This window comes from Apus apus, chromosome 19 (assembly GCF_020740795.1).
Source record: "Apus apus isolate bApuApu2 chromosome 19, bApuApu2.pri.cur, whole genome shotgun sequence".
Classification (NCBI taxonomy): domain Eukaryota; kingdom Metazoa; phylum Chordata; class Aves; order Apodiformes; family Apodidae; genus Apus; species Apus apus.
The window spans coordinates 3,726,316-3,754,164 of NC_067300.1; the positions used below are offsets into that span (position 1 = coordinate 3,726,316).

General features: G+C 50.2%; 2 protein-coding genes across 3 annotated transcripts in view; one reads left to right on the plus strand and one right to left on the minus strand.

Annotated features, from left to right (window-relative positions):
- The window catches only part of ASTN2 (astrotactin 2), a 332,514-nt gene that overhangs the window by 91,527 nt on the left and 213,138 nt on the right, over positions 1-27,849 (minus strand). For both annotated transcript variants that reach the window (XM_051636914.1, XM_051636915.1), the window contains one exon: positions 10,514-10,779. In XM_051636914.1, the coding sequence (XP_051492874.1) occupies positions 10,514-10,779 (266 nt within the window). The remainder of the gene's footprint in view (positions 1-10,513; positions 10,780-27,849) is intronic.
- On the plus strand, positions 19,245-26,673 carry TRIM32 (tripartite motif containing 32). The gene is given in 3 exon segments (XM_051636917.1): positions 19,245-20,908; positions 21,761-21,821; positions 21,823-26,673. Coding segments are annotated over 3 exon segments (2,085 nt in total). The 5' UTR covers positions 19,245-20,837; the 3' UTR covers positions 23,776-26,673.

Genomic DNA, 27,849 nt, shown 5'->3' on the forward strand with positions numbered 1-27,849 from the left:
CACAATGCCTCGTGCAGAGGGGATCCCCAGTGATAGAGGACCAAGCTGCCTAAAGAAACACAAACATAACCCCATTTGTAACATTGGAGATCACACATAGGGTACCCCTACACTGCTGCTGTGCGGTGAAACTCTTCCACATGCCCATACCATAGCTGCCTCTGTCCTCACAAAGAATAAACTACTACAATATCAACAACACAGACCACTTCCAACCTTCTCATAGGTTTAATATTCATATAAGTTTTCCTCTTGCAAGCAAATTGCTGCTTTATTCACTTGCATGAGAAATACTCATGAGCAAAACAGCGATATCGGGATGAAAATAATAGAATCCTGTAAAATCCTTGCAGGGTGTTGCCACCTGGGCAGTCTCCCCTCTGTAGGCTGTCTTCAGCCTGACCAGGAACCTTCCTGACTGCTCCTGATCATGCCAGTGGATCCTCAAAATAACAGCTGTCTGTCTGCTGGGGTCTGAGGCTGAAACGCTTTGACTGAATTCCCAAAGCCCTTCAGGTTTAACTCCACAGTATCTTCCCTGCAGTCATCCTGAAGCTTGGGGACACTGGTATTAGTCCCAGCACTGAAGGATAGAGCATCCCTTGCTCTGAACCCTGCTGTAGTTCAGACTTCAAGGTGATTTCTTCTACTTCTGCATGTCGTGCCACCTTAAACCTCCAGCTTAGAAGAAAGCATCTCTCCCTGCACACACACACACAGCCAACATACAGCCCTGTGAAGCCACAATGTCCTGCTAGAATAATCACAACACCAAAACTTCACCTACTTAAAACCTCTTTGTAATGCTTTTGACCTTTTCAAAGGCATATTTCAAGGTCAAAATGCCTTCCCAGGTCCTCACCCCCATCCAGCAGCCTCTCTGCCAGCCTTGGCACAGCCCAGCTCACAGCAGCTCCATTCCACCCATTCAGAGCCTCCTGCGGATGCCTGGCCCCAGTGATACTGCCTGGCTACGCCTTAAAGATAAACTGTGCCCTTTGAGGAGGATGGGGATGGCTCCAGAGGCTGCAGCATTTAGCAGAAAACTCTAGGAAAAACACCATCCCAGGGAGGTTTCTGAAAAGAGGAGGTATAAATAGATCCTGACGTCAGGGCTCCCATTGTCCTGAGTTTTGTTGCTCTCCCCAAACACTCTGAGTACCTTTAACTAGGCACCTTGAAGTTCATGTCTGAAGCATTTTCTGCTTCCAGGCACTTACAAAATGGGATGGTTGCAGAAGGAGGAAAAAAAATAAAAATAAAAGGAGGAAAAAGCATATGAAAGAGAGAAAATGTGACATTATTTTATTGTGTTCTGCAGAATGTAATAGAAGCACTGGGCTGGAAAGGGCATTGCAAAGTGATTGGAGAGCAGGGAAGACAGAGAGGAGTTTATCTGACACATGGATAAATGGATACAGATACAAGTCTGCAGATATCAGAGGGTCTGTATAGGATAGAAACAGCAACTGATGCGTGTGGGTGGGTGGGATAGTGTGTGCTCTCCCTAGGAAGCAGGATGAATGCATACATTGTGGATACATCTGTGCACACTCACTGCAAGTGAAGACAGACTGGGTGATCTCTGGGAGAGATGCACCATTACACTGACAGCACCACTCCACGGTCACCCCATCTCCAGCCCTGACCATGGCCATTAATTGGCTTTTTCCTGCACATCCCCAAACCAGGGAAGAGATCCCACCTGTCTTATCCATGCCCTTTAGTCAAATCCAATAGTCAATTTTTCCTTTCTATTTTCTTCCGATGGCAAGTGCAATGCTGGATGAGCAATCCCCTCTGCTCTGCCTGCTCAGCCTTGCACATGTTTTAATTAGATCCTGCAGGTACCTGGCTGTCATCTGCCTTGTGTCAACCTTCACCCAAACGAGGTTAGCTAATCAATGTGCCCTTCAATTGCCCTCATTAAAGCAAGCACACCTACGCACACTAACCAGGTTACTGGGAGCAGGACTAACCCCTGGTCCTGGCTGCTGCCTCCCTGCCGTGGCCAGCAGCCAGCTGAGGGCAGGGCTGGCTGGCCAGGAATTGCCTCCACTCACTTTCCAGCAGGATTCCAAGCCAGTGGGCTCCAGGATTTTCCTGTAGGTGCAGGGGAGTGTGTGTCACAGGGTGGGGAAGTGGCAAGAGTGAACTGATGGGGGGAATGGGTAAGATTGTGCAGAAAGATGAAACTCCCTGCATGAAGATGTTCTCCATCACTTTTGGAAGCTCTACACCCTCCACAGGACACCAGCCTGCTCCCTGGGGGCATGCAATTCCTCCACATGAACTCCAGGACCAACTCCAGGACTCTGTAGTCCTCCCAGCCCTGAAGCCAGATAGGGCTTCTGTTGTAGTTCATACTCAGCCCACCCACCTTTTCCCCACCTCCCCCAGCCTGCTCCAGGCTCTGGCTGCAGTGGCAGAGGCTGCTCTCAAGCTCTGGCAGAGGGGTCAAAGTTTCCTTCCTTTGCCAAGGTGATAGATTTAATCAGCTCAGCCCCAAAGGCAGGCTGTAGGCACGTGCTCCTCCACAGCTGGCAACCACAGGAAAATCTCTCCTTTCCTTTCTCCTTCTGACAGAATAGCCCAGGAGGCACAGGACTGCTCACACAAACCCAGGGCAACAGCAGCTACCATCCAAACCAGGAGTTCAACAGCACAGGAAAGCCAAGAGCAATGGACAAAGGATGCAGTGAAGGTGCTGAGGTGTCCCATGGGACAGCCACAGGTAGGAAAGCACAGGAGCCTCCCTGGTCTGTGGTGGCTGAGGACCACCTTTCCCTGCTGCTTTGGAGTGGGCATCTCCATCCCTCCTGTCCTTCCCTGCTGCTGTGCTTGGAAATGTGCAGTTAACACTCTCTTCCCCACAAGCATGTACAACAGGAAGACCATCTCCAACACAACCATCTCCACATCAGGTGCTTCACCAGGGTGGTCAAGCCAAGCTGCCAGGCTACCAAGCTGGGAGAACCCAACAGGCTCTGCAAGGCTTCCCAGGCACAGCCATGCCTGCCAGGGATGGCAGAGAGGCCCCTGAGGTGCTGTCCTACACTTGCCAACCCCTCCCTGGGATGTCAATGCCCCTCTGTACCCTAAAGCAATTTTATCTTTCATTTATAAGTATCCAAATTGTATTGTTTCCCTGTGAGTCAGCCCATTTAGTGTATGTCCTTCAGTGCCAGAGGGGAAATTTATGAGATGAGAAACTGGCTCAAAACGTTGATTTTCTAGATGACGAGTCGTGCCATTAGATATATAGCATTATGAATCATAGGAACAGCATCTAATTTGCTCTTAAAGGTATAATAGGTCTGACTCCCCACACCCATGCACACACATATATTGGATTGATAGTTCCCCCACAGGATGGCTAGTTCATTTGTTTTGACACTAGCAAGACTTACAGGACCATAAAGTCCCATCTTACCATAAGTTAAGCCTACACATAAAAAAAATATTAAGGAAACGAATGATCAGCTAAGCACATTTATCCTACACTCGATTGCATATGGATCTTTCTCCTGTTGTTATTTGTGCTCAGGGGGAGGCCATTTGGCCCCATTTTATAGCTTAGACACTCTGCAATGGAGTATGGAAGAGCATTTCCTTTGTCCTCTGTTAGATCTGGCTGATGGAGGGAGAAACATTGTTATTTCTGACTATTTTCTGTTGACATCCTCAGAGAGGAAAATTATAGTACATGAAGAAGCCTTTCAAATTGGCATTTGCAGGACTCAGCATGTGCCACAGGGGCTGGTGTTACCAGATGGGATAGTGGAAAGGGCATGTGCTGGGTGCTAATCTGTGAATATCTGGACTTCTCCATGGCTGACAGGGATATGAAAATCTAGGTCAATGGTTTTTTTGAGTCTAGGTTTCTCTATGGTTGGCATGAACACCTCAGTTTGTGGAAAAAATTAAAAAAGGAAATACGGGGAGAGTAAAAGAAGACACAAATAAGCATACAGGCTGAACAGAGATGGTCTGGAGATAGCAGAGATGATCTAGAAGCTAGGAATTTGGTATATTTTTGGTTTTCCACTGTTTTTGCTGGTCTTTGCTTGTTTATTCAGTGTAGAAGGAAAGTAAGAGTGGAAGCAGGCTGGGTCATGGTACTGGACAGGCTCAGCCCCATGTCCAAGGACACAGCAGCCAATGGAGACATTCTGTCCCTTCCTGTTTGCAGGATGGAGATGGTGCCTGCACACCAGCACCACCTTCCCCCTGTGCAGACAGGTGCCAGCTGAGGAGGCAAAGGGCTGCCTGGAGAGCTGCAGCCCTGCTCTGCTCTCCAGCAAATCCAGTCACCCAGCAATGCCACCCCACACAGTGCCTGACACAACAGGGCTACTGACCAGAGCTCTCAGGCACTGCCAAGCTCTGAGCAGTCTGTAGATAGCCAGAGCAACAGTGACTGTTCATCAAGGGAAAGAATATGGGATGCAGGCTCATGCAGGGATTTTACAGCCTGAATGGGATGCCACCATGACGGGAGGGCGGCCGGAGGTTTCCATGCCCTACAGTAACACTCAGTGCTATTCACAGGAGATAAACACTGCTCCTTAGTCTAGACAACACTGGGAAGAGAGGGGGGGGAAACATAGGAGGAGGAAAACTAAGGATTTCCCAAGCCAGAGACTCTTTCCAGGATCATGCAGTTCGCGTCTGAAAGTCTGCTCCAGGTTCACAGCAAAGGAGGATGAAGTTTCCCTACTGCTGTTGGCAGGTGATCTCATCTTGTGCTGCTCACACCCTCCCTGCCTCCGGCTGCCTCTCCCCGGGGAGCAGGATCACCAGCACTTCATCCTGGGAAGGCACATCAGTGGTTTGCTGGAAAGGTCAGGGTGCTGGAAGGGACCCAGGGTGGGCAGCATCCTGGTTCGTGTTATTTATGGGATCCGAGGGAGCAGCAGAGGACACTGTAAAACCTGGCAGCAGGGGAAATAAAAGGCTTCGCACTGCAGAGAGTCCCGTCCTGGGGAGACGGCTCCGCTTTCACGCCTCGGCAACAAAGCTCCCCCTTAGAGCTGTGGGGGCGGTTACAATGCAGCTATTCTTCCCCTGGTAACACGAGTCGGATGTGGGCTAGAGCTGCAGCAGGATGCTCAAGCACTCGAGGAGAAGGACAAGGGCGAATTAACAGATATTAAAACAAAACAAAAACAAATAATAATAAAAAAAACAAACAACACCCCAAACGTATCCCAGACCAAAACAAAAATCCTCAGCTCAACAATACAAACGCAGTCCCCATTCACCCTGGCTCCCTTTCAGCTTTGGCAGTGGAAAAAGAAATCCCTGGGACTGGCTCTCCACGCCTTCAGGGGCTGCTCTGGGGAAGTTGTGTTTGCACAGGGAGGATCGTTGTCCTCCAGCATCTCTGCCTGGTGATATATGGGGGCCAAAGTGAGCCCATGGCCCCTGGGATGCCTTGCACTCCATCCCTACAGCATCCTGCACAACCTCACCCTCCTCCTGCTAGGCCCAGATGAGCAGATGACACCAGGAGAACTGGTCCCAAAGATACAAGGCAACAGGAAGGACCCAGGTACCTGCTCTGCGGGATGGGAACCAAGCAGTGCAGCCAAACTCCTGAGAAATTAGTCCCAGTTTGACTTCTCCAGCCTCTGCCTCAATTCTTCTGCCCCTTCTCAGGCTCACATTTCTCCTAATCCTACTCAAGCCTAGGACCAAGCTCTTCCAGGCACATTTCCTGTCTCCAGTTATGGAGGTTTGCTTCCCTAAGGGCTGACTGGACAATGTCTACCCAAAGGAGCCAAGAGCTCCTCTCCCAGGCACAGACATGATTTTTAAGCCAGCCACAGATCCCAGACATTTCCCAACAAGGCAATCTCCTGCTGCAGGAGCACGGGGTCTCTAGGTACCAGCACCAGGATCTTGGATTTCTCAGGTGTGTTCTTTTCCGTCTACTGTGCACTTTGAGGGCAATGTCAACACCAGAGCAGAGGTCCCAGCACTAGTGATATACTTGGATACTTCAGTTTCCTGACTAGGGGCTGAAAAGCCAGAATGGTGAGCCCAGTCTGCACCAATGAGGGTGGGCTCCCGACCACCCTGACTAGCAGGCAGTGATGGAGGTATGATGGAAAACATTTCACTCCTTTGTGGGACCTTCAGATCATCCATCCTGGTAATTCAGGGTTGGCATAAAAGCATAGAAGGGCTCCCAGCACACAGCCAGGGCACAGCTCCATCACACTGTGCCTTACAAACAGCAAGTACAAGACAACCTGGAGAACTACCAACAGAAGACACCAAAACCAGCTACATTTTGCACTTCTGACTGAAATACAGGCGTCAGAGCAAGTGAGCAGCAAGGACATGGAGATCAGCTGGACACAGGAGGAAAAGCATCACCAGTTTGTGCAGCTCCCTCTGAAACTGCCACCTCTTTGCCATCATCTGTGCAAGCAGCTACTCTGCTTCGGGGGAATGGAAGACACGAGCTCTACTATCATCAGTGCATCCTCAGAGCGAGCTGAGAGTAAGTGGTTTGAAGGATGAAGGATAGGATGGATGAAAGAGGAGTTTTCCCCTCTCTTTGTCCCTGCTTGCCTTCTGCTCCATGATAACTCAGCCACCCACCTGGCCGGGCTCAGGAAGTCACTGGAGCTGGCACAGCACTCCCCTGGGACATGAGCATGGGCTGGGGACACTTGCTGCCCTCATCTCCCCTGGTCCTTGCTCCTGTTTGAGGCCACCCTGCCAGCCTGGGGACACTGAATTTGTCAGCAGTGACCATGCTCTGCTCAGCAAGGGATGGCCCCTGGGGGCCAGTGGGTGCACACAGGCCAGGGGTGGAAAGGAGCAATGGGGTGTTTTGCTCTGACCTTGAGCTGCCATCCCAGTGGGTGACCCAGCAGGGGCTCTGCAGGACCCCAGCACTCTGGTCCATGAACACACAATGAAGCAGCTCCCAGAGAGCCCTGCCAGGGTCCCAGCCACATGCTGGGCACCTGTCAAGGCCAATGGGGCCAGTAACATGGGGATGTGCCCCTAGCAAGCCCCACATCTCCTCCATACTGTGGGCTGGGTCACATGTGCCGTGGCTGCTGGCAAATGCTGAGGTTACTCAATTTTCAAATTAAATAAAAGTCCTTGGGGTCTTCTAAAAATCCAAGCTCCATGTCCATTTGTCTCCTTAAATACAAACAACAGGCGTTTGAGTCCCTTTCCCATTAGGAGTGAGATTGATCTCTCCTGCCCCCTTCCCAGAGCCCCCCTCACCACACCACCCTCTAAGCACTTCTGCAGCTGGCTGAGCTGCTCCATGAGAGCAGCTCTGTGTTTGTTTGGGGATTTTTTTTGGGAAAAGGAACAGACCACAAACAGGAGGGACCACACTGCCGAACATGCCTGCACCTTTCCTCCCCTTTGGCTTCCCTCTTCTTTGGTTCCAGGATGTTCACTAGAGGGAAACCAGCCAGGGTCACCATGTCTCTCTTCTCTCCCATCACATGCACTCAACAGCATCCTGCTCTTGAGGTTCTGGGGACATTTTGCCAGCAGAAAGCCCCACAGCAGGTAGAAGCTCTTTGCTGTTGGGCCTGGCCAGCCACTGACACTGGTGGAGATTTCTTCCACAGTCCTGCAGTGGAGAATCTCCTCCACCTTCATCTGGACACAGGCAACAGAGGAACCACACTGGTGCTTGCACTGCTGCAGAGCAGAAACAAAGCAGAAGAGATGTGGGCAGACACTATTGATCAAAATACAATACAGATTCCAGAGACATTCAGAGAAGTCACTGCCAAGGTCATGGCTTCTTTGTCTCTGTATCTTCTGAACTCATGTTGTGATCATTTAGCCTGAAGAGCAATGGAGCTACAACAGCAATGGTGCTACTAACCTACCTGGACTAGTTTCATCTCACCAGCTGACCAGGCCTGGTGAAGAGAGGACTCCAGTACTGCCTCTATTCCAGCAAGCAACCACATCAACCATGACAGCTATGGAAAGCCATTAAAGAAGCCCTTCAAAAGATGCTTGGACTTTCAAACACATTTCTTTGACCTGGGAAGCTCCTTTCCCAGCACTGCCAAAGCCTCCAGCCAGGCTGCGGCCATTAGCGACCGTGCAAGTTCTCTGACCAACACTGTTAAACCAGAGGGAGAAACAGAAACACCTCCTAGCAGGGGTTCAATCTATAGTTTTCATTGCATGCGGGAAGGAAAAGAGGTGCCAGTAATAACCAGCAGTGCCCTGATAACACTGCTCTTCCCTGATGCTGAAAGCAGGAGTGATGCTCAAGCAGGACTGGAGAAACAGACCAAGCCTTGCTGATCACAAACAACTAAGAGTTCCCTTAAGCTCACAGCAAAAATGTCTCCAGACAAATGCTCCCTGGGCAGCCAAAGGCACAACCTGATTCCTGGAGCCCTTCTTAATTTCAAGGCCTTGCTTCAAAGCAAGATGAAAAGGGCAGTTCCCAATGACAAGGAAATAAAATCTTCCAACTTACGTCACGTGGGCAAAGCAATATATTTTCACCTAATCTCCCTCTTGGAAATGGTCAATTTTAGCTGAAATCAAACATGCACACATAGAAAAACTGCAAATCAGCCCAAGGCAGACACCCAGCATGGAAACTGAAACCCCAGCACTTAAGAGTCTGGCAAGGTCATCAGCAACTGAGAACATGGCCTTGTATTGTGTGACAGTTGTAGATGTTTAAAAGTGCATAACACACTGCAGAGGCAGATGAAAAGACAAACCTACTAAAAAAACCAAACAACTAGGCATACTGAAGTGGGCAAAATGTCTTTACCTGTGTCTTCACTCATCTCTGCTGCTAGGCTCATACAGGAAAACTGTCAGCAAACTTCATAGATATTAACATTCACCTTATTGATGACCTTGTTTTCTCTCCATACATGTCTATAGGTATCTATGTGAACTTACATGCGAAGAGAAAGATCTTAATTTTTTACAATTATTATTTTTTAAGTACTATGGAGAACTGGGATCTGTTTGCAGTTCCCATAAGGACAGCATTTGCTGTATTGATTTAGTATCATCCACATGAACAGGGGAAAACAGGCAGGGGAACACTCTAGGACTTGGCTCAGCCCAGGCTGAGGAGGAGAGGACCTTGCAGCCAGAGCCACAGAGGCAGGGTGGCACTGACACCTGGGCACTGGGCTAGGAAGGGAAGCTGGTGGTGAGCAGGGTCCATGCTGGTACCCCAGATCCTGCTGGACTCTGCTTGCTTTTGCTGTTACCCCTTCCCTGCTGGCTAGCCTACCTCTCATACCCCAAAAGAAACTCTTCTTGCAGACTGCTGCTGGCAAGCCATCTTTTCTGCCTGAAGGAAACCAGCTTTCCCACTGCCCTCCCTGTACCCATAATGGCTCATCTCAGCACTGCCTTGGACATGCTGATAATGGCAGATCAGTGTCCACACAAGAATTGCCCAGTGGGAAGAGCAGGAATGCATGGGAAAAGGATGGAGGATGAGAAACTAGTAGGAGAAAAGAAGTTGAGGAAAAAAAGCTGGAACAGAAAGGAACCAAGATATGGAAGTCAGGCACAGCTGCATGGAAGAACCAAGAGGGTTGATAGACAGGAAAGCAGGAACAAAATCAAGAGGTAGGCAAGGACTGACAGTCCCTGTAGGGGACTCAGGTGGCAGGAGAACCACAGGGGCTCTTTTGGCCATGAATCTAGGAAGGGGATGAAGCATTATTCCTGGTGGTCACACCTCTGTGGGCTGGGATTGCTTCCTGACCTGCAGCCCTCTGCATCCCACCCACAGCTCTGCAGGCTGACTCACTCCAGGCATCTTAATCAAGTGCAGGCTCAGTGTTAACCAGTGACTCTAAGCAGGTCTGTCGGGTTTGGACTTGAGATTGGGGTTAGAGGGCTGCAAAGGGGGCAGTGAACCAGAAAAGTGGGAAATCAGTCTCCATGGGATTAACACTGAACTTCTTGCAGGAGGCAGAGAATCCCGGCCCCAGGGAAGGGTGACCTCCAGCTTGGCTGGTCCCTCCTGGAGTAACAGTGACCTCCTGTGGCTGCGGGACTGTCCCGAGGGGCTGGTTACTTCCTCCCTCTGCCCTGGGGCCTTGCAAAGCCACACTGAAGTCCTGCAGGACTTTGGCCACCCCTCACACAGCTACTGCTGAGATCTCTAAGCCAGGACTGAAAGACTGACCTGCTGCCTGGCTCCTGGGACCCCTCTGAGGACACACCCTGCATGTTGGTGTCTGCTGTGGGTGGACATCAGGAATGAGTGTCCCTGGCTCCTCATAGCAGCCTTTGCTGCACTGAGGGCAGGGAGACACAGGTCTTCAAGGTGGTGGGCAGCAGGACCCTACCACCTCCATCACTGACACCGTCCTAAAGCATCTCCCACCAAATGTGCGCACAAAGACCCTGCCCTGCTCCAGGGAACCCACCATTTATGCAGAGACTGAGAAAGGCAAGCCTGGAAGGAGACCAAAGCAGAATCATAGTGGTGGAGCTGGTCCGTTACCAGCTCACTCACCTCCCTGGTATCGTTGTCCTGGATCAGAGCATACAGGGGCACCACTCTGTTGATCTCCAGCAGAACTGGTGTAGGGCTGAGCTGCTCCTTGCCGGGGCGCCGGCACAAATGACAAGTGGATGGGCAGCGTCCCTTCTCCTCGCAGTGAATCTCCACACCTGAGATGAGGTGGTCATCAGACAGCATCTGTGCTGTCAGCAGGCCTGAGAGATAGGTGATGAAGGGCATGGATTTCAACTCCTTCTTGTTCCCAAGCTCAGTTGTTTCTGGTTTAGGGAGAGGGAAGAAACCAAACAACATTAAGCAAATCTCAGCACAGTCATCTTCCCAAATGCAAACTTTGCTGCAGCCAGGATAAATGCAGCTGCTGAAGGTGTAGGTCAGGTTGGAGCAGGAAACCAGAAAGGTCAAGGAGAGGAGAAAAACAGGACTTGCAGATCACTGCTTGAGCATGGGTAGAAAGTATGAGCATTTCCAGCCAAGCATATCTATAGTGACAGAACACACTGTGGTGTCCTTTTTTCTAACCTGCATATTCACTTTCTGCACATCCAAAATGAAACAAAATCACCCAAGTGTATCTTTCCTGCCACAAAGAAGCCTCTCCAAAAGGACTAGGTTGAAGGGCTGAGTGTCCTCACCCCTACCCTAACATCAGCCCTCTCCAGTCCCTGAGGTCCTTATCTCTCTCTTTTGGGTGACACATGGCAAGGAGATAGACCCAAAGGAGGCTTCAAAGAGACAACATTGTGGGGGATGAAGCCCCCTGGCAGAGAGGGTAAGCAGGTATTGGAACAAACTCACTACACAGGGAACAGGTGGAGGCATAACTAAACCAAACTGTCAACACTCTGCTTTCAGGAAATATGCAGGCCTTTGAATCCCATTGTGAAACTTCCTGGTGGTTTTAACCACAAGGAGATAAACCAGGAGAGCCTTACTTTGTTCTGCCTTGGTCCAAACACTGGCTAAGGACAAGGAAAGCACCACACCCAGTGATACCCTGAGCAAAGGAGATGGGACTCATCTTTGTCCTGTTACATGTCTGGGTAAACTCTTTATCTCTAGACACTCCTCTTGGGCTGATCCAAGAAGGAAGGCCCAACCTTCATAGCCTGGGATGGGCCTACAGATGAAAAGCCTTTCTCCATCCTGTGCCCAAATGAGGCTCCCAACACCACAAGCTGGAAGGCTGCTGCCTCCAGCAGCAGCTTCCCAGGCCCAAGAAGGAACTGTGGAGGAAAGGATTGTCTCAGTGCCCTCAGCTTGCAGTGACATGTAGCTGATCTGGCAAGGCACTAGTCAATTAGAAATACAAGTAAACACAGTAATCATTCATCACTCCCAAAGCCCTTCAGGCTAGGGACAGCCTTTCCCTGCTGTCTGGCTGTCAGGGAACACTTCTGTGCACAGGATCAAAGCTGTCATGGGGAGAACGAGTAAATTCCAACCAACTTGTCTTTCAGTAGGATAAAAGGGGGGCAGTTGCTAGGATAAATTAAAACATGTCTGTGAGGAGATGTCTCAATGTCTGGAGAGACACTAGTGTACACAGACATGGAATACGAGAGTTGGAACTGGTTCTCAGAGAGATTATTTTCTGGAAGAGCAGCTCCAGGCAACTTCAAGCCTCCCAAGGAAAAGCCATAAAGCCATGATAAACTGAGTGGCTCAGAAAGAGCAAAGCTACAAGGAGATACCACGAGCCTCTGCTCACTTCTGGGTAAGAGTAACATTTTTTTAACATCACTACTAAGTTACATTTAGAAGAGGAAGAAGATGACAATGACATTTTTGGGCTGCAAAGCTTCTTCACCACAGCTCAGGCAGATTTCAGCAGTGCTCCATGGGGAAGGAAGTTTTGGAGCCATTCTTTAAGGGACAACATTAAGAAAGAGCTGAAGAGAAAGTTGAATAACTTATCTCATTATTGGTAATAGGTTATCAAACCTTCCTTTCTGAATTATTTGCTTTATAGCTAAGAATTATAGACACTACCATTAAATGACTGGATGTGTCCTTAACACAGGCTGTGGCTTAGTCTAAGCTTAGCTAAGGTTTGTTCTGGGGATGTGGACCACAATTACAAGCCTTTCTGAAAGGACTGGTATGAGAGCAAAGGTTTGTCCTGAAGGAAACTGAGATGAAGCAAAGCCATTTCAGGAGCAGCAATCATCAAATAGAGCTGTGCAGGGAAAAGTGTAGAGGTCTGCAAATAAGGTGAGGTGGAACACAGTGTGAGTAGTGCAGCTGCCCTTCCATAGCAGCCATGCAGTCAGCAACAGAAGATGAACATGGAGCCTGGTGACTCATGGTAGACTTGTCAACAGAGCAGACTTCATAGTTAAGGTGGAAATAGCTGCTTGCATTTAATCCTCTTCATAACAGTTGAAGGCCCAGTCACTTTGGGGAAAAGGATTGCTTTGCAGACTGGCTTCCAGGGAATGTAAGGAGTTATTGTAGTTGAACTTACTCGTTCAGCATACTGGCAAGGGATTCCTGGTGTTCCCAAGGCTCTGGGTACAATTCCAAAGGAGGAAAATTAAGTAGGAACGTGGCTCAGCAGATAGAGACAGGCTTCACTGCCAAATTGCCATCTCTCATCCAGATGAGCACTTGGAAGTCATCAGAACTGGAGAGCAATTCCTGGTAGCTTTTGAGGAACAAGCTTTGGGTGCCACCCAGTTTATGCTATTAAAACCTGCATGAGGGCAAGAGCTGTACACGTGGCTTGTGAGCCAGACCCTCCAGAGCTGGGGAGTGGCAGTGAGGAGGAACTGCTCTTCCTCATCTGCTTGCTCAAGGGGTGGAAAGCATCAGACCCAGGTGCCTCATCCCTAGAAAGCTGGCTATTTCCTTAATGGAGGCTGTGCTTCCTTCTCTTCCCACCCACATTAACCCCCACTCCCAGCACCTTACAGAGGAGTTATTCAGATCTAGGAGGTATTTTCTCCTAAAACACACTCCTTTACTTCTGGACCTGCCCTTGCAATTGTAGCTGAGGGAGAAGGGATCCGGGTCCCTCCGTATCCCTTTCTCCTACTTCTGCAATGAGTTTTGGTTGCTGGCTCAGCTACCTGCATGCAAGGAGGGAGCTTGGGGGCCAACCTGCTCTACCCATGGCAAACCTGACAATAAACTGGAGAAACCCCAAGTACTTCTGGAGGCTCAGTCTGGCTTTTATTACCTAGTTGCTGTACAGCATTAGTCAGTGTTGAGGCCCAGCTGACTGGCTTCCTATTGAATGAAAATAGAGGCAGCCCAACCTTATTCCTGATGAAGTCAAAGGAAGTTTCTGCTGTTGGATTGGAGAGAATCAGAACCAGACCCTGTGATGTACCATTGCAGTGCCATCTCCAGCTGCCAGCAAAGCCAACAAAAATGCTCCAGTCGTCTTGACTGCAAGCTGTGTCCAGTTCAGAATAAGTAAACCCAGCTTTAGCATTCAGGTCCACATTGCACGAGCCCCATGCAGAAGTGGAGAAGATCCCAGGGGACTCAAACAGTTTTTGAAAGCCTCTGCTTCACTCCTAGGGAAGGGCTTTGCAGGTGAGCCCTGTTAGGGTGTTCCAAAGGTCCTGCTCTGGCAGGAGAATGAAGCTTGGCTGCAGGGGCTGCAGGACAGCAGCAGGACACAGGGATTTCTTATCAGCCCTTGCATCTGAACACGCTTTCACTAACACTGCTGGGGACTCAGTTGAATCCTGGCAACATCTGTTTGGAAGCACAGCCCCGCGGATGTGGTTACACGCATCCCGGCAACTTGTGGGAGTTATTAGCTTGTTTGTTTGCCTGAAATATGTATTTAAAAAACAAAACAAACAACGCACAAACAAAAAAACAAACCCAAAAACCAACAACACAGCAAAACAAATAAACTAACAGCCTTCCACCAAGCATCAGGCCTTGCGTAAGAAAGGGAGGATGAGCAGCACAGGGTGTACAGAGGTACTGCTTTCCTCTTGGGATGTGGGCACTGTCTCTGTGTTCCACCAGGATTTAATAACCTCACAACATGAGGTGACTCCCTGCACGCTGCACAGGGGTCCCTGCTCGGATGCAGCAGTTGCAGATGTGGGAAAACATTTCCAGCGTTACCAGCAGCACCTCCTAGTGCTTAGACAAGAGAGAAGCAGGGTAACACCACTACTATAACAATAACAAAAGCATCATACTTAATTCTTTTGTGTTGGAGTGCTGTTTTGTCTTGAGAGCTCCCAGGAGATGATCGGTTTGCTAGTGGTCCAGCATTTTATAGAGTGCCTCTTCCAAAAGATCCCAAGTCATTCCAAAACTGGGAATAACTCCATTCACCACAAGAATGCAGTCACATCAGGGGTAGGATGTGGTAGCTCTTCAACAGCAGAAAAGCTTGGAACAAGGAGAGGAGAAGGCTCTCCAATCAAAGGCATAGAGGGAACATCAGGAACAGACCTAGGTAGAGATTCCTCCAAGTTCAACAGGTTAACCCTACTGACAGGCCTGATTTTGGACCTGGGTTTTAATTTCACACCTGGTGCCACCACAGGGCAGCAGGGATTTATGGCCCACACACATCCACTGGCACAGGCTGCCCATTTTATTACCTGGTGGAATAATACTCCCTTTGCTGGCAAATCCATCGAAAGGGAGTTAGAAAGAAAATCAATAGATGTGTTTGCCTGGGAATTTCTCTTGCAGTGAGACACGGCCAGTCTGGTACCCACCAGGTCTATGAAGAGCCCAGCCAGATTTAATGCTGCCCACTGCTAGCAATGGGCAAACACTGCTCAGGGCTGGCAGGATGGCATGGGGACAATGTCCAGGGGAGCCAGCAGTGCTCCTCTGTCACAAGAATGCATGGGAGCAAGAAGATTGGTGCCAGCCCCTGCCACTGCCTGGGAAATGCTGTGCCTGTGCTAAAGTCTCCTGCAGCATCCCTGGGGCTCACATGTGGGCTGGGGCAAGGGGGGGCTCAAGCAAGAACCACTGCCTGTCCTTTGAGGAACGCAGCTGTCCCACGGTGTGGCATCCTCTGAGGGAAGCCTGGGTGCAGCCAGGAACACAGCCTGTCCCGGGGGGATGCAGCACAGCACTGCGGACCCCAGAGTGTGCAGGCTGGAGCCTGCAGCCAAGCGTGGGTGTGTGCCGGTGGGACAGCTCTGCTGAGACCCCGGAGCAGCCGGTGGGACAGCTCTGCTGAGACCCCCGGAGCAGCCGGTGGGGCGCGTTGGGCCCCGTCACAGCGCCGGGCTCTGTCACGGCTCGGCACGGTCACGGCTCGGCTCGGTCACGGCTCGGCCCCGGGGCAGTTGTGGCCGCCGCGGTCCGTGAGGACCTGCTGCCCTCTGGTGGCCCCCGGCAGGATGGCTCTCGGGCTGCAGACCCGCCCTGCCCGCCCTGCCGCCGTCCCCCCATGACCCCTCCGCCGGAACCCTCATCCCACCAGGAACCCCACGCCTCGGAAACCAACCCAAAAGTGTAACAGCCCTGAGTGCCAACACCAAGTATCTCCGGTACGTGCCTGTTTGTGACCCCTTTTCTCCCCTGGGGAGCCCCACGCTGCCTCTGCCCCCCAGCAGCCTCCCTCTGCAACCCCCCTCTCCCCACTGATGCTCTGGCTGCTGCTGCTCCCAGCCAATTAACCTGACTCAATTAAACACAGAACTCTGTGGACTCTCGGTGCCCCAACACCCAGGCTCAAGGAGTGGCCCAGTGGCACGTGTGGCCCTGCCCACAGGAGCCCCCCTGCCCGAGGCACTGGCAGGGACAGCCCGGAGGCTGACCACCTCCTCGGCCTGCAGGCTGGACTGGCAGGCTCTGCAGTAGCCTCAGCTTCAGATGAGACATCCCACGGGATGTCTGAGATCTGCCAAGCCCTCCCAACTGGATGGCCATCAGTCTCTTGGGACATGTCACCCTGCCTGGGAGTCAGGGCTCACAGCATCCCCATCCTTCCTTGACACAGCACTGGGTCCCCATACTCTGACATGCTGGGTAACATCATCAGCTCATCATTATCACTTCTAACCAAATCCAGAGAGTCCTTTGTTTTCTCCCCAGGATGCATTAAAGCTTTTTTCCCTTATTCCTAGCATTATTTTTCCCTCATACTGTGGTGGGGCTGTCCTCACAAAATCTGCCAGACTACCCTGATTCACTAACAAAGTCTACTTCTTATTCACTAAAAAATACATCAGGGTCTGGAAGAATCTTTCCCTGGTGATACCAGGAGCTGGGAATTAACCCCATGTTCCCTCCCCAGGCACAGCAACACCCTCAGGGAACTTCTGGTGCCCAGAAGGGTCCTGCTGAGGATTTCGGCTCAGGCCTTGAAGCACAGCATGAAATTGAGACCATAAATCTGACACATTTTCTTTTGCAACCCTGGTCAGGCTTTGCATCTGCTCTCTCTGCCTTTGAGAGCACCCGCTGCCCAAGTAGCAGATCCCTGCTGCTTCTGATTGCTGGTTGGGTGTAGATCCCTTCCAGCTGAAGCATTCTATTCTATTGTAAATAATAAAAAAATTAAAAAAGTAGAAAAAATACCAAAACAGAAGGTAGCAAGAATTGCTGCATTATGCTAGTGCTTTCCTCCGTGCTGGCTGGGAGCTGCTGGAGCAGGTGAGCAAACAGCACTTGAAACGTGCTGCAGCTTCCACTGAAAGGTCTGGGCACAGCCCCACAGCTGCTGGCACTGCACTCCTGCCCAGGTAGAAAGGACACAGGAAAAGGCTGAACGAAGGGCTCACCTCCTCCCGAGGCATCCAACTCCTCCAAGCCTCCAGACCTTCACCTGCACATCAAGCCTCCAGCAGGGCTGATTGCAGAACACGGCCTGGATGTCCCAAGGACCAGCAGTGCTGCTGGCAGCTCAGGAGCTGCGGTACTGCTGGTTGGGAAGGGCACAGTCCCCCCAGACCTGCCTGCCCAGGCTTCTTCCCACTCCCACAGAGGAAGCCCCAAGACCCAACATTTCCTGATCTGCTGTGCAGCCCCACAGGGTCACAGTAAAGCTCATGATGGCTGAGCAAAAGCCCAGCTGGAAGGAGACCCGCGTTACTGACGGGTCTTGCACCAGCACAACCCCAAGAAACGCCAGGGCAGAGCAGAGCTGCAGCCCAGGGGTGAAACCCCTGCCTGTGGCTACTGCTGCCAGCCCACAGGCAGCATCAGTCTGTCTAGTAGGTGGAGAGGTCAGAAATAGGCTGGAGGAACGAGGAGGGAAGAGACAGGAGAAAAATGCCTGAATCTATGATTCATGACTGTGGTCATGAGCCCTGCACAGCTACAATGGAGATGCCATCCTTTGCTACCTCCCAGCGTTGAGCAGATGAGTTGAATGACCAGGCAACATCAGCTTTCCTGTGGTCGAGGACAAACCCCATGACGGCTCGATTCCAGCACTGGCCACCAGTGACAGAACTGGGGCCACCGTGGGAAAGCAATTAACATTCACCAGGACGTGCCCTGAACAAGCATCAGCAACTGCAGCCGCCTATACGTTCACTGACAGCGTTTATGCACGTCACCCAATCAACTGATTACATTTGCTATTCTCTAGCTAAAAATAGTTCCCTTCTGTCCAGGGAGAGCGTTGGCTGCTCCAATGCAGTTCATGAAAACTAGTAAGAAAACCGAGTTTCCCACAGGTGACACAGAACCCGCCCGAGGCAGGAGCCCAGCGGCCGGGGCAGCCGCGCTGCTCGAGCAGGAACGGACGGAACCGGGCGTGCCAGAACTGCGCGGAGCTAAACGAAACCAAACCACCCAAGACAAACAACAACACAACCACGTTTCTGCCTCCTTTTTCTTGTGGCTTGGCTCGATACGAACAGTCACAGCACAGGCCTGCAGGCGCTCGGCGCTCCGGGAGCTCCCAGCTCCAGCCGGGATGGGCCCGCGGGTTCCAGCCACCCTTGCCGACCTCCCTGCGCGCTGGATGGGACCCCCCCCAGCCACAGAGTCCTAGGGCTGGAAGGGGCCTCGAAGGATCAAGGCTCCCCTCCTCCCCGGACCCCTCAGGCGCTGGGGTTCCCCGAGGCACCCACAGCCCCACGGCCGGACCCAGCCCAGATCCTGGGTCCCCTCATCTCCCGGGTCTCCCTCATCTCCCGGGTCCCCTCATCTTCCGGGTCTCCATTATCTCCCAGGTCCCCTCATCTCCCGGACTCCCTCATCTCCCGGGTCTCCCTCATCTCCCGGACTCCCTCATCTCCCGGACTCCCTCATCTCCCAGGTCTCCATTATATCCCGGGTCTCTCTCATCTCCCAGGTCCCCTCATCTCCCGGGTCTCCCTCATCTCCCGGGTCTCCCTCATCTCCCCGGTCCCCTCATCTCCCAGGTCTCTCTCATCTCCCAGGACTCCCTCATCTCCCGGGTCCCCTCATCTCCCGGGTCCCCGTTATCTCCCAGGACTCCCTCACCTCCCGGACTCCATTATCTCCCCGGTCCCCTCATCTCTCGGGTCCCCTCATCTCCCGGGACCCCCTCACCTCCCACACCCCGTTATCTCCCGGGTCCCCTCACCTCCCACACCCCGTTATCTCCCAGGTCCCCTCACCTCCCGGACTCCATCTCCCGGCAGGCCCCGCGGCGCGGCGCGCACGTGACGGCGCGCGGCGCGGGGCAGGCCGGGGAGCGGCGCGGTGCGGGCGCGGCGGGCAGGTAGGGGAGCGGGCCCCGCGGCGGCGGCGGCGCCACCTGCAGGCGGGGCGGGCTGCGGGGCGGGCTGGGGAGGGGGCAGCCGGGCCGGGGGTCCCGCCGGGACCCGCTCCCCGCCGCTCACAGCCCCTGGGCCGGGGCAGCCCCGCCGAGCCCCCCCCCCACCGGGCCCCGGTGGAAGGCGGCGGAGGCCGCGGCGCGGGGAGGCAGGAGGGGCTGGTTCTGAAGTGGCGAGGCCGGTTGCGCGGGGCGGGGGGGCTGCCGGCCCGGCTGGGAGCAGGGAAGCACCCCCGGCGGGATCCTGCCCGGCTGCGTCTGTCAGCGCCGCCCGAACACCCGGGAGTGCTGCGGGGAGGAGCCACGAGGCAGGTGCCGCAGCTTTGCCCTCTTTATTTTCACTTGTTAACGGCAACAAGCTGTGAATTACCGGTGAAACGAGTTGCCTCGCTGCGCACGCTGGCTGAGGACTGGAGAGTGGGGAGAGGAATTGTTTCCTTAATAGAAATAAGCCAAACTCACGTCATGTACAGGGTTTTACAGCTTGATCCTCGGGTGAGGCTTTAACACCCTGCGTCAGGGGAACTGCCTCGGGAGGGACTGGTATGCAAGGGCTGTTAAGGAAACTTCCATGAAGACTGAGTGCAAGATAAAGATAAAAAGTGCAGCAGTTAAAATAATGTCCATTACTAAGGCACGTGCTGGCAGGCCGATTAAAGGGGTTCTATGTTAAAAGAACAGCGTGCAGATCATCTTTCCGCAAACCAGAAGTAATTTACAAACCCACCTCTGCTGTTGCTGTTAAACGAAAATACCTGTTTAAAGGTAGCTTTTTTATGTAAGATTTGGCATGTGGTGTCTGTGCTGCCCCCTCCTCCTTCCCTAAGCAAGTCTTTTGACATATTTCCAAGGAAAACAAGAGTAATGGATCTGTGGTTAATTTTTAAAAGTCATTTTTAAATACAGATTTTCCATCCCTCAGAGGGAGGTTTCTGATCTACATGGCTGTGCACAGGCTTCTGCTTCCCCAGCTGGGATATATGCTAATATTAGAAGGGAAGCATATTCAGTGCCAGCAGCAGCCACCTGGAGTGGCACCTGGAATGCCCCTGCTCCCCAGGGACCAGGGATGTCACCCTCATCCTGCCGCCATCAAGCCAAATGGAACTTGGGAGATTCTGCAACATCACTGAAGCCCTTCCTGAAAGGTGGGCTTTAAAGGCCTGTGAACTGCAGCTGATAGATAAAAATGGCTTTTTTGTCTTCTCTCTATGAACATAAAAGAACTTTCTTCGTTGAAGTTGTCATCATCCACTTGAGCAATTGGTGAAGTTAAATGGAGTGAAGGTTTCTCTCTGAAATGCTCCTGAGGATGAAGCAGGCAAAGCCAGCAGGGAAGCAGGAGCACTGTGTGCATGCAGCCATTATTCAGAAGAAGCTGTTTACATCCCTCAGTGACCAGCTCTTCCTTTTAAAGGCTAACAACTTCCTTCTCTCTCCCTAGAAGAAATGTTTTCCCCCCCATTTCTTTTAATGGCTAAGCAATGCAATAGCAAAGGTATTGAAACCCAGTCTGCTGAAAAATAACTTAATGATGTGAACCCTCTTCTGTTCCTTTTGAACGGATGGCTGCTTCAGCAGGAGAGCTGCTGGGATCTGCTCCCTGCTGGGAGGGATGCAAGGATGGAGCGACCTGGATGGAAGCTGAGCAGCAATCAGAGTGGTATCAGTCTGAACCAGAGCACAAGAACGAGGTCAATGCTGCGAGATTGTGAAATAAGGAGAAATTATATGCAGTTAAGCTAAGTTCAAGACCTAACTGTAAACACTTTCAGTATGTATTAATGAATGTTTGGAGTTGTCTGTTAGCTCCATTATTGCTAATACCTGCTAGAACACACTGCTGTGTCGAGCTGTGTTTCATTTGCATGCTGAGGCATGATGCAGCATGGCAGATATTAATGAAATACACTGGCCTAAAATCCTCACTGGGTGTTTTCAGTACGTGCAGTCATTCCCAGAACGAGTGGAAGCTGACAAATCATTCCTTCTAGTTTCACTTTCTGGCAAAAGGATTAAACCTTGAACATTTATTTTGGCTATCTAGAAAAGCAGAGTAAAGCAACCACGTTTATTTTGTTCATATCTGATGTCACATCTGAATGCAGGTCTCCAGAGGTGATATATTAATGTCCTAAAGCCTTGCACCATCTGGTTCCTCTTTTGATGCACAACATTTTGAATGCTTGGTTTAATCTCCCTGGGTTTCAGTAAATTATGTAATCTTGGAGGCCTGGCAGCAGGAGATGGGCACCATGAGGAGATGATTCAGTCGTCAGCATCTATTGGGCTTCCTTATTGCTGCCATTACACTTCTTTCAGTTCTACTTAGAAATTTTGCAAGTGAGTAATTCATCACACTGGGAGCTGCAAGTTAGTTTTGGAGTTGGCCCACTCTAGCTATAACTAATCCATCCTTTCCAAATGTGGAAGAGTTAACTGGGCTTCTTTTTTCCAGGGTTGGGTGATAAATGAGAAATAAATTGCATGTATACGTAACTGCTGGTGATGACATAAATCACATTTCCTTTTTTCTTACTGGACAGAATTGGAGCACCTTGGAATAGATGCAAGTACAAGACTTGGCACCAGCTAAAGCTGCCTTGGAAAGAAAGCCATGGCTGCTGCCCCTCATCTCAACTCGGACGCACTCCGTGAGGTCCTGGAGTGCCCCATTTGCATGGAGTCCTTCACTGAGGAGCACCTGAGACCCAAGCTCTTACACTGTGGGCACACCATCTGCAAACAGTGCTTGGAGAAACTTCTGGCCAACAGCATCAATGGGATACGGTGCCCCTTTTGCAGCAAAATCACACGGATCACAAGCTTAGCTCAGCTGACTGACAATCTTACTGTGCTGAAGATCATAGACACTGCTGGACTAGGGGACGTGGTGGGTCTTCTCATGTGCAAGGTCTGTGGGAGAAGGTTGCCAAGACACTTTTGCAAGAGCTGTAGCTTGGTTTTATGTGAGCCCTGCAAGGAGGCGTCACACATGCCCCAAGGGCACAGAGTCATTGCCATCAAAGAGGCTGCTGAAGAGAGGAGGAGGGAATTTGGGACAAGGCTTGCCAGACTTCGGGAGCTCATGGGTGATCTGCAGAAGAGAAAAGCATCTCTAGAGGCTGTTTCGAGAGACCTGCAGTCCAGATACAAAGCAGTTCTGCAGGATTACAGCAAAGAAGAGCGCAAGATCCAGGAAGAACTGGCCAGGTCACGCAAATTCTTCACCACCTCTTTGTCTGATGTGGAAAAGGTAAATAATCAGGTAATGGAGGAGCAAGCTTATCTGCTGAACTTAGCAGAGGTGCAGATAATGTCTCGCTGTGACTATTTCCTTGCCAAAATAAAGCAGGGAGATATTGCTCTCTTGGAGGAGGCAGCAGATGAGGAAGAACCAGAACTGACAAACAGTCTCCCAAGGGAGCTGACTCTTCAAGAAGTTGAACTCCTTAAGGTGAGCCATGTGGGACCACTGCAGATTGGGCAGGTGGTGAAGAAGCCTCGGACTGTTAATCTGGAGGAACTGCTGATGGAAACTGCAGCATCCTCGTCGGCATCATTTCGGGAGCCTGAGGTAGTGCAGGAGGAGGTCGGCTGCACACCCAACTCCTCCCCAGCCAAGCCAAGGATGCCTGAAGCAGCCACCAGCATCCAGCAGTGTTACTTCATCAAGAAGATGGGCTCCAAGGGCAGCCTGCCAGGGATGTTCAATCTCCCCATCAGCCTACACGTCACCCTGCAAGGAGAGGTGCTTGTGGCAGACAGAGGCAACTTCCGAATCCAGGTTTTTACCCGCAAGGGCTTTCTGAAGGAGATCCGCCGCAGCCCGAGCGGAATCGATAATTTTGTACTGAGTTTCCTTGGAGCAGACTTGCCCAATTTGACTCCCCTTTCTGTCACCATGAACTGCCATGGCCTGATCGGTGTGACTGACAGCTACGATAACTCTGTCAAGGTCTACACCATGGATGGTCACTGTGTGGCATGTCACCGCAGCCAGCTAAGCAAGCCCTGGGGCATCACTGCCCTGCCTTCGGGGCAGTTTGTAGTGACTGACGTGGAAGGAGGGAAACTCTGGTGCTTCACAGTGGACCGTGGTGTGGGGGTAGTGAAGTACAGTTGCTTATGTAGCGCTGTGCGTCCCAAGTTTGTCACCTGCGACGCTGAAGGGACCATCTACTTCACTCAAGGGCTGGGGCTCAGCCTGGAGAACCGGCAGTACGAGCACCATTTAGAAGGAGGGTTTTCAATTGGCTCCGTCGGCCCAGATGGGCAGCTGGGACGCCAGATCAGCCACTTCTTCTCTGAGAATGAGGATTTCAGGTGCATTGCTGGGATGTGTGTTGATCCTAGAGGAGACCTCATTGTTGCTGACAGCAGCCGTAAGGAAATCCTGCACTTCCCTAAAGGAGGGGGCTATAATATCCTAATCCGGGAAGGACTCACCTGCCCAGTTGGCATTGCTATTACTCCCAAAGGGCAGCTGCTGGTGCTGGACTGTTGGGATCACTGCATTAAAATCTACAGTTACCATCTGAGAAGATATTCCACCCCTTAAGGATGTCTCTCTAAGCAAAGCCTCTTTTGGCAGCAGAGATTCTTCCTGCCTCATTGCAATCTTGATGGGAACCAGTGTCAGGCGTTCAGGACGATTGTGCCATAAACAAGGAGGGTTTGGCATAGATGCCATCATGTTTTGTGTTAGGAAACAAAATAGCTTACGTGGTGGTGGTCTGCTTTTTCTTCTCTTTTTTCTTCTTGTATAAATTCCATACAATAAAGAAGAACAAGTGCAAGGGAAAGGATCCATCCTTCTGGAGTACTAGTTCCTTGCTAAATGACTGGTTATGCCATAAACCTTCTCACCTCCTTTCACCACATCTCTTACATTTCCAGCTTCAACCACTGTATCTTTCTTTGTGCCATAAACACTGATTGACTGCTCTAAATTACCTTCCCTTAGAAGACTAGAGAGGCAATCCTCTTGCTCTGGTACTCACGAGGAACTGGGTAGTAGTTGTCTGGGCAACTACTAGGGAGAGCAATTTCTGATTGCAGCACTGCATAAAACAAAATTGCCCTCTTAAACTGCAGGGAGATGGAGCTTTACTTTCAAACTGAGGAGGGAGGGTTTTCTCTCTCTGTTTTTCTGGTATTCAGGAGGTAGCCCCTGTCGTGCCATTTGTGAACTGTGTCTGTTCAATGTGAAGTAAGTACTGTGCAATCATGGGAGACTGAGCCTGAGCCAGAAAACTGCCCTCTGATGGCAGCAGCGTTTTTATTACTACTAGGAGTTCTGCTAGGTAGAAGGGGGTAAAAAAGGGAGGGGGTGGAGGAAAAAAAAAATATCAAACTTACAGTTGATGTTCACTGTTTTGTTATTAAATGTATTCTGGAAACTGTCTTTGAAAGGTATGTCTGGTATCTAAAGCTTCATGGGGGAGGAGGGAAGGGCTGGGAGATTAAGACTGGGAGATTGTAGTACGTGGGATTAAATATTGTGTGTTCACCTGCACTTGACTCTCCTGCATTCCACACCATTGCATTGAGCAATTTTCACTCATCTGCACTCCCTAAGGCACTTGCTGCTGAGATAGGGCTGAGACTGTTTTGCTTTTATTTTTTTTAATATTTGGAAGCATGTCTCTTGGTGCACTGCCTGTTTTTCCCTTGCACAGCAAAACAGTACGTTCCTTCCTCAGATTTTTTTTATATTTATTTTTTTTTCCTACAGTACCAGCAGGCACCAGAGTTCATGTTCATCATGGCTTTGGGCCAAATGAAGCACAAAACTGCAGCTGTGTGAACCAAGGCCCCCACAGTGCTACTCTCCTGGCTGATAAATGTGTACCTCACTGTGGTGCTGCTCGCCTAGAATAGTTTATTTGAAGGAAAGATGCATTTAAATAGGGCACATTGGTAGCATGTTAATCTGCCACAGATAATAGTTACACTGCAGTGCATTTATTTGTTGCTACCAACAACGTTGTTGCAAATTTGGGGGCACGACAGGCAACATAAAAGCTGATTTTATGGTGGCTGCCATGCTACAGCAAATTGTTTGCTACTTGTGCTGCAACATGTATGCAACAGGTGATACTTTTAAGCCCCCACCTACTTTTCCCCTAGTGAAACAGCGAGGTAAAACAGGCTTCAGAGCTGCTGCTGCTCCAGCCGGTTGTTTGGCAGTTACAGGGTTTGCAGAAGTGCTGGGAGCAGATATTTTTTGTGAGGTTTTGTTTTGTTGGTTGTTTTGTTTTTTTTTTTAACTCGTCTCCCTGTTCTGCTCAGCCAAAGTGCTGAAGAGGGCCAGCACAACAAACACCCAGCTGGGTGATGGAGGTGCCCTTCTCCATCAGGGAAACTTCCTATTTCTCTAGCCATAATTTGCTGGAAACAGCTTGTGGAGAAGGGACTAGGAACTAAGACACTAGCACAGAAGATGGTGCTGAGGGAGCCCAAGGGCAATGATTGAACCCCCCTTCCCTCCTGAGCCACTCTGTGTGTTTGCACATAATTATTTACATTCTCTGCTTCTGTTTTTTGGGTGGGAGGGGGCAGTTGCCTAAGATATGCAGCAGCAATTTGGGAAACCCATCTCATCTTGCATGTATGTTTTTGGGAGATGACAACTATTACTGGGCCTTTCTGCAGTTAATTACATTGTAACTCAAGGCATTTTTTCCACTATTATGGTAATGGCAGTTTCTCTCCTACTGATCTCTTTTAAACATTTCTCCTAAGAACTGCTCCAAGCAGGAAGCTACCGTGGACCTGAATAATTGAAGGAATATTATCTGTGATAATATGTACCTCTGTCATTTTCTGTTCCAATTGATTTTCTGTTTTATATATTTTTTTTGCAATAAACATCACACTACTAGCAATAACATTTCCTGGAGTGCTTGAAGGGACATAAAAGCTGGTCCAGCAAACTGAGCAGTTGGTTACCCCAGACTGTTCCTGGTCACACAGTTCAAACAAAGCATCTGTCATCTGCTTCTACTCAGAGATTCAAGAAAAGTAACACTACTCTGCCATGTAGTAGTGGGCCAGGACACTGTGATTGGTGCCTGAGGGCGTGTGTTGCCTGCAGCTCTTCCTCTAGTCCTGGGTTTCACGCAGAAAAGGGAAAAAAGGAAACCTGCTGTCCCTCACCCAGGGTGCACATGTCCCCTGGCAAAACTTGACAGTGACTGAGCTGGTTGTGCAGAGCTATCTTTCTTGCTGTGGTGCCTCCACACAATGTTGTGATCGTCTGCCAAACAAGATGAAATGGAGTAATTAAGGATTGTGAAGAAATAGTTTGGCTTCTGCTCTTTACCTGGAGAAGGAGCTTGTCTGGTTTTACGTATGTGTTTGGTTTTTAAAGATGGTGTAATAAAGGAAAAATTGATCCAATTAAAAGCACATTGCAAACGGCTCATTTTCTTATTAAAAACGCTTCATCTCCTCCCTTTGATGGCAGATTGTTTTTTTATTGCCAGTGGGGATTAGACTTGGGAACACAATGGCTACAAGACCCCTTTTATGCTGTCAAGTAGCAGAGGATAAATCTGATCTCCTTGGCAGGTCTCATGTAACTTTATCTGACACTCCCCTACCCACCTCATAAACAAATACTAGTTTCATACCTCAATTCATGCCGATGCTCCCACTGGAGCAATATCCTACTTTTCTCTGTAGCTGATACCTGATGATTTAGAGGTCTCATCCAAATTAACTGGCACTGAGTGCTCAGTATCAGCATGTGGAAGCCTGGCTGAAGGCTTCATCATCCATGTTCCTGGCTCATTGAGAGACTTTCAGGCTCAGCTCTGCCCTACTGCAGAGATAACACATTTGCTGGGATACCCAGGGCTGCTGTGAGGATTCACCTATAATTCTGGGTAATTTTGATCATATTAGAAACACTGTATTTAGTTGGAGCCAAAGGAGAGCCAAACTCTTTGCCACTCAGCATTCAAAGGCATCAGTTGGTGAGCAGCACATGTGGGTTGTTCCCTGGTCCTGCTACCCAGTTGGGTTTCCTGTTCTAGGTGAAGGTTTTTATCACTTGGGCCCATCTCAGATGATAGGAAGTAGCTCCTTAAACAGATCCAGGATTCTGGTTTATCCAACAGTTATGATCCTTGCAGCACAACTGCCGTGCTGGTGCTGTTAGACTTGTCATTTTATGAGAATTTATGATTTCTTAGGGTGGCTGAAACTAAGCCATGATTATTTGTTCTGGGCAGCACCCAATATCCAGGATTTCTAAGGAATTCCTAAGGGGAAGAGAGGGGGGAAACCTACTTCTTAATCAAGGGGGGCAGAGCTACCAAAGTGAAAATACAGCCAGATGCTCCGAGTCTCTTCTATTGTATAGCTTAAGTGATTTTTCTGGGTCATTACTCTATGCAAGGATTTAAAGTTATTTCATTTTACACAACTAATTACTCAACTTGCCTGGCAATTTTGGATTACAATGAGCAGTGCATAAGGTCATTTAGCAGACTGAGTCACAGCACATATTTTAGCCTAAACTAAATTTCACGGCAACCAGCTAGATTGTTTTTTCCTCCTCCGAACAAAATGTCAAAATCTGAAGTTTTTAAATAAATATAATGACATAAACAACAAGCAGTAAGAG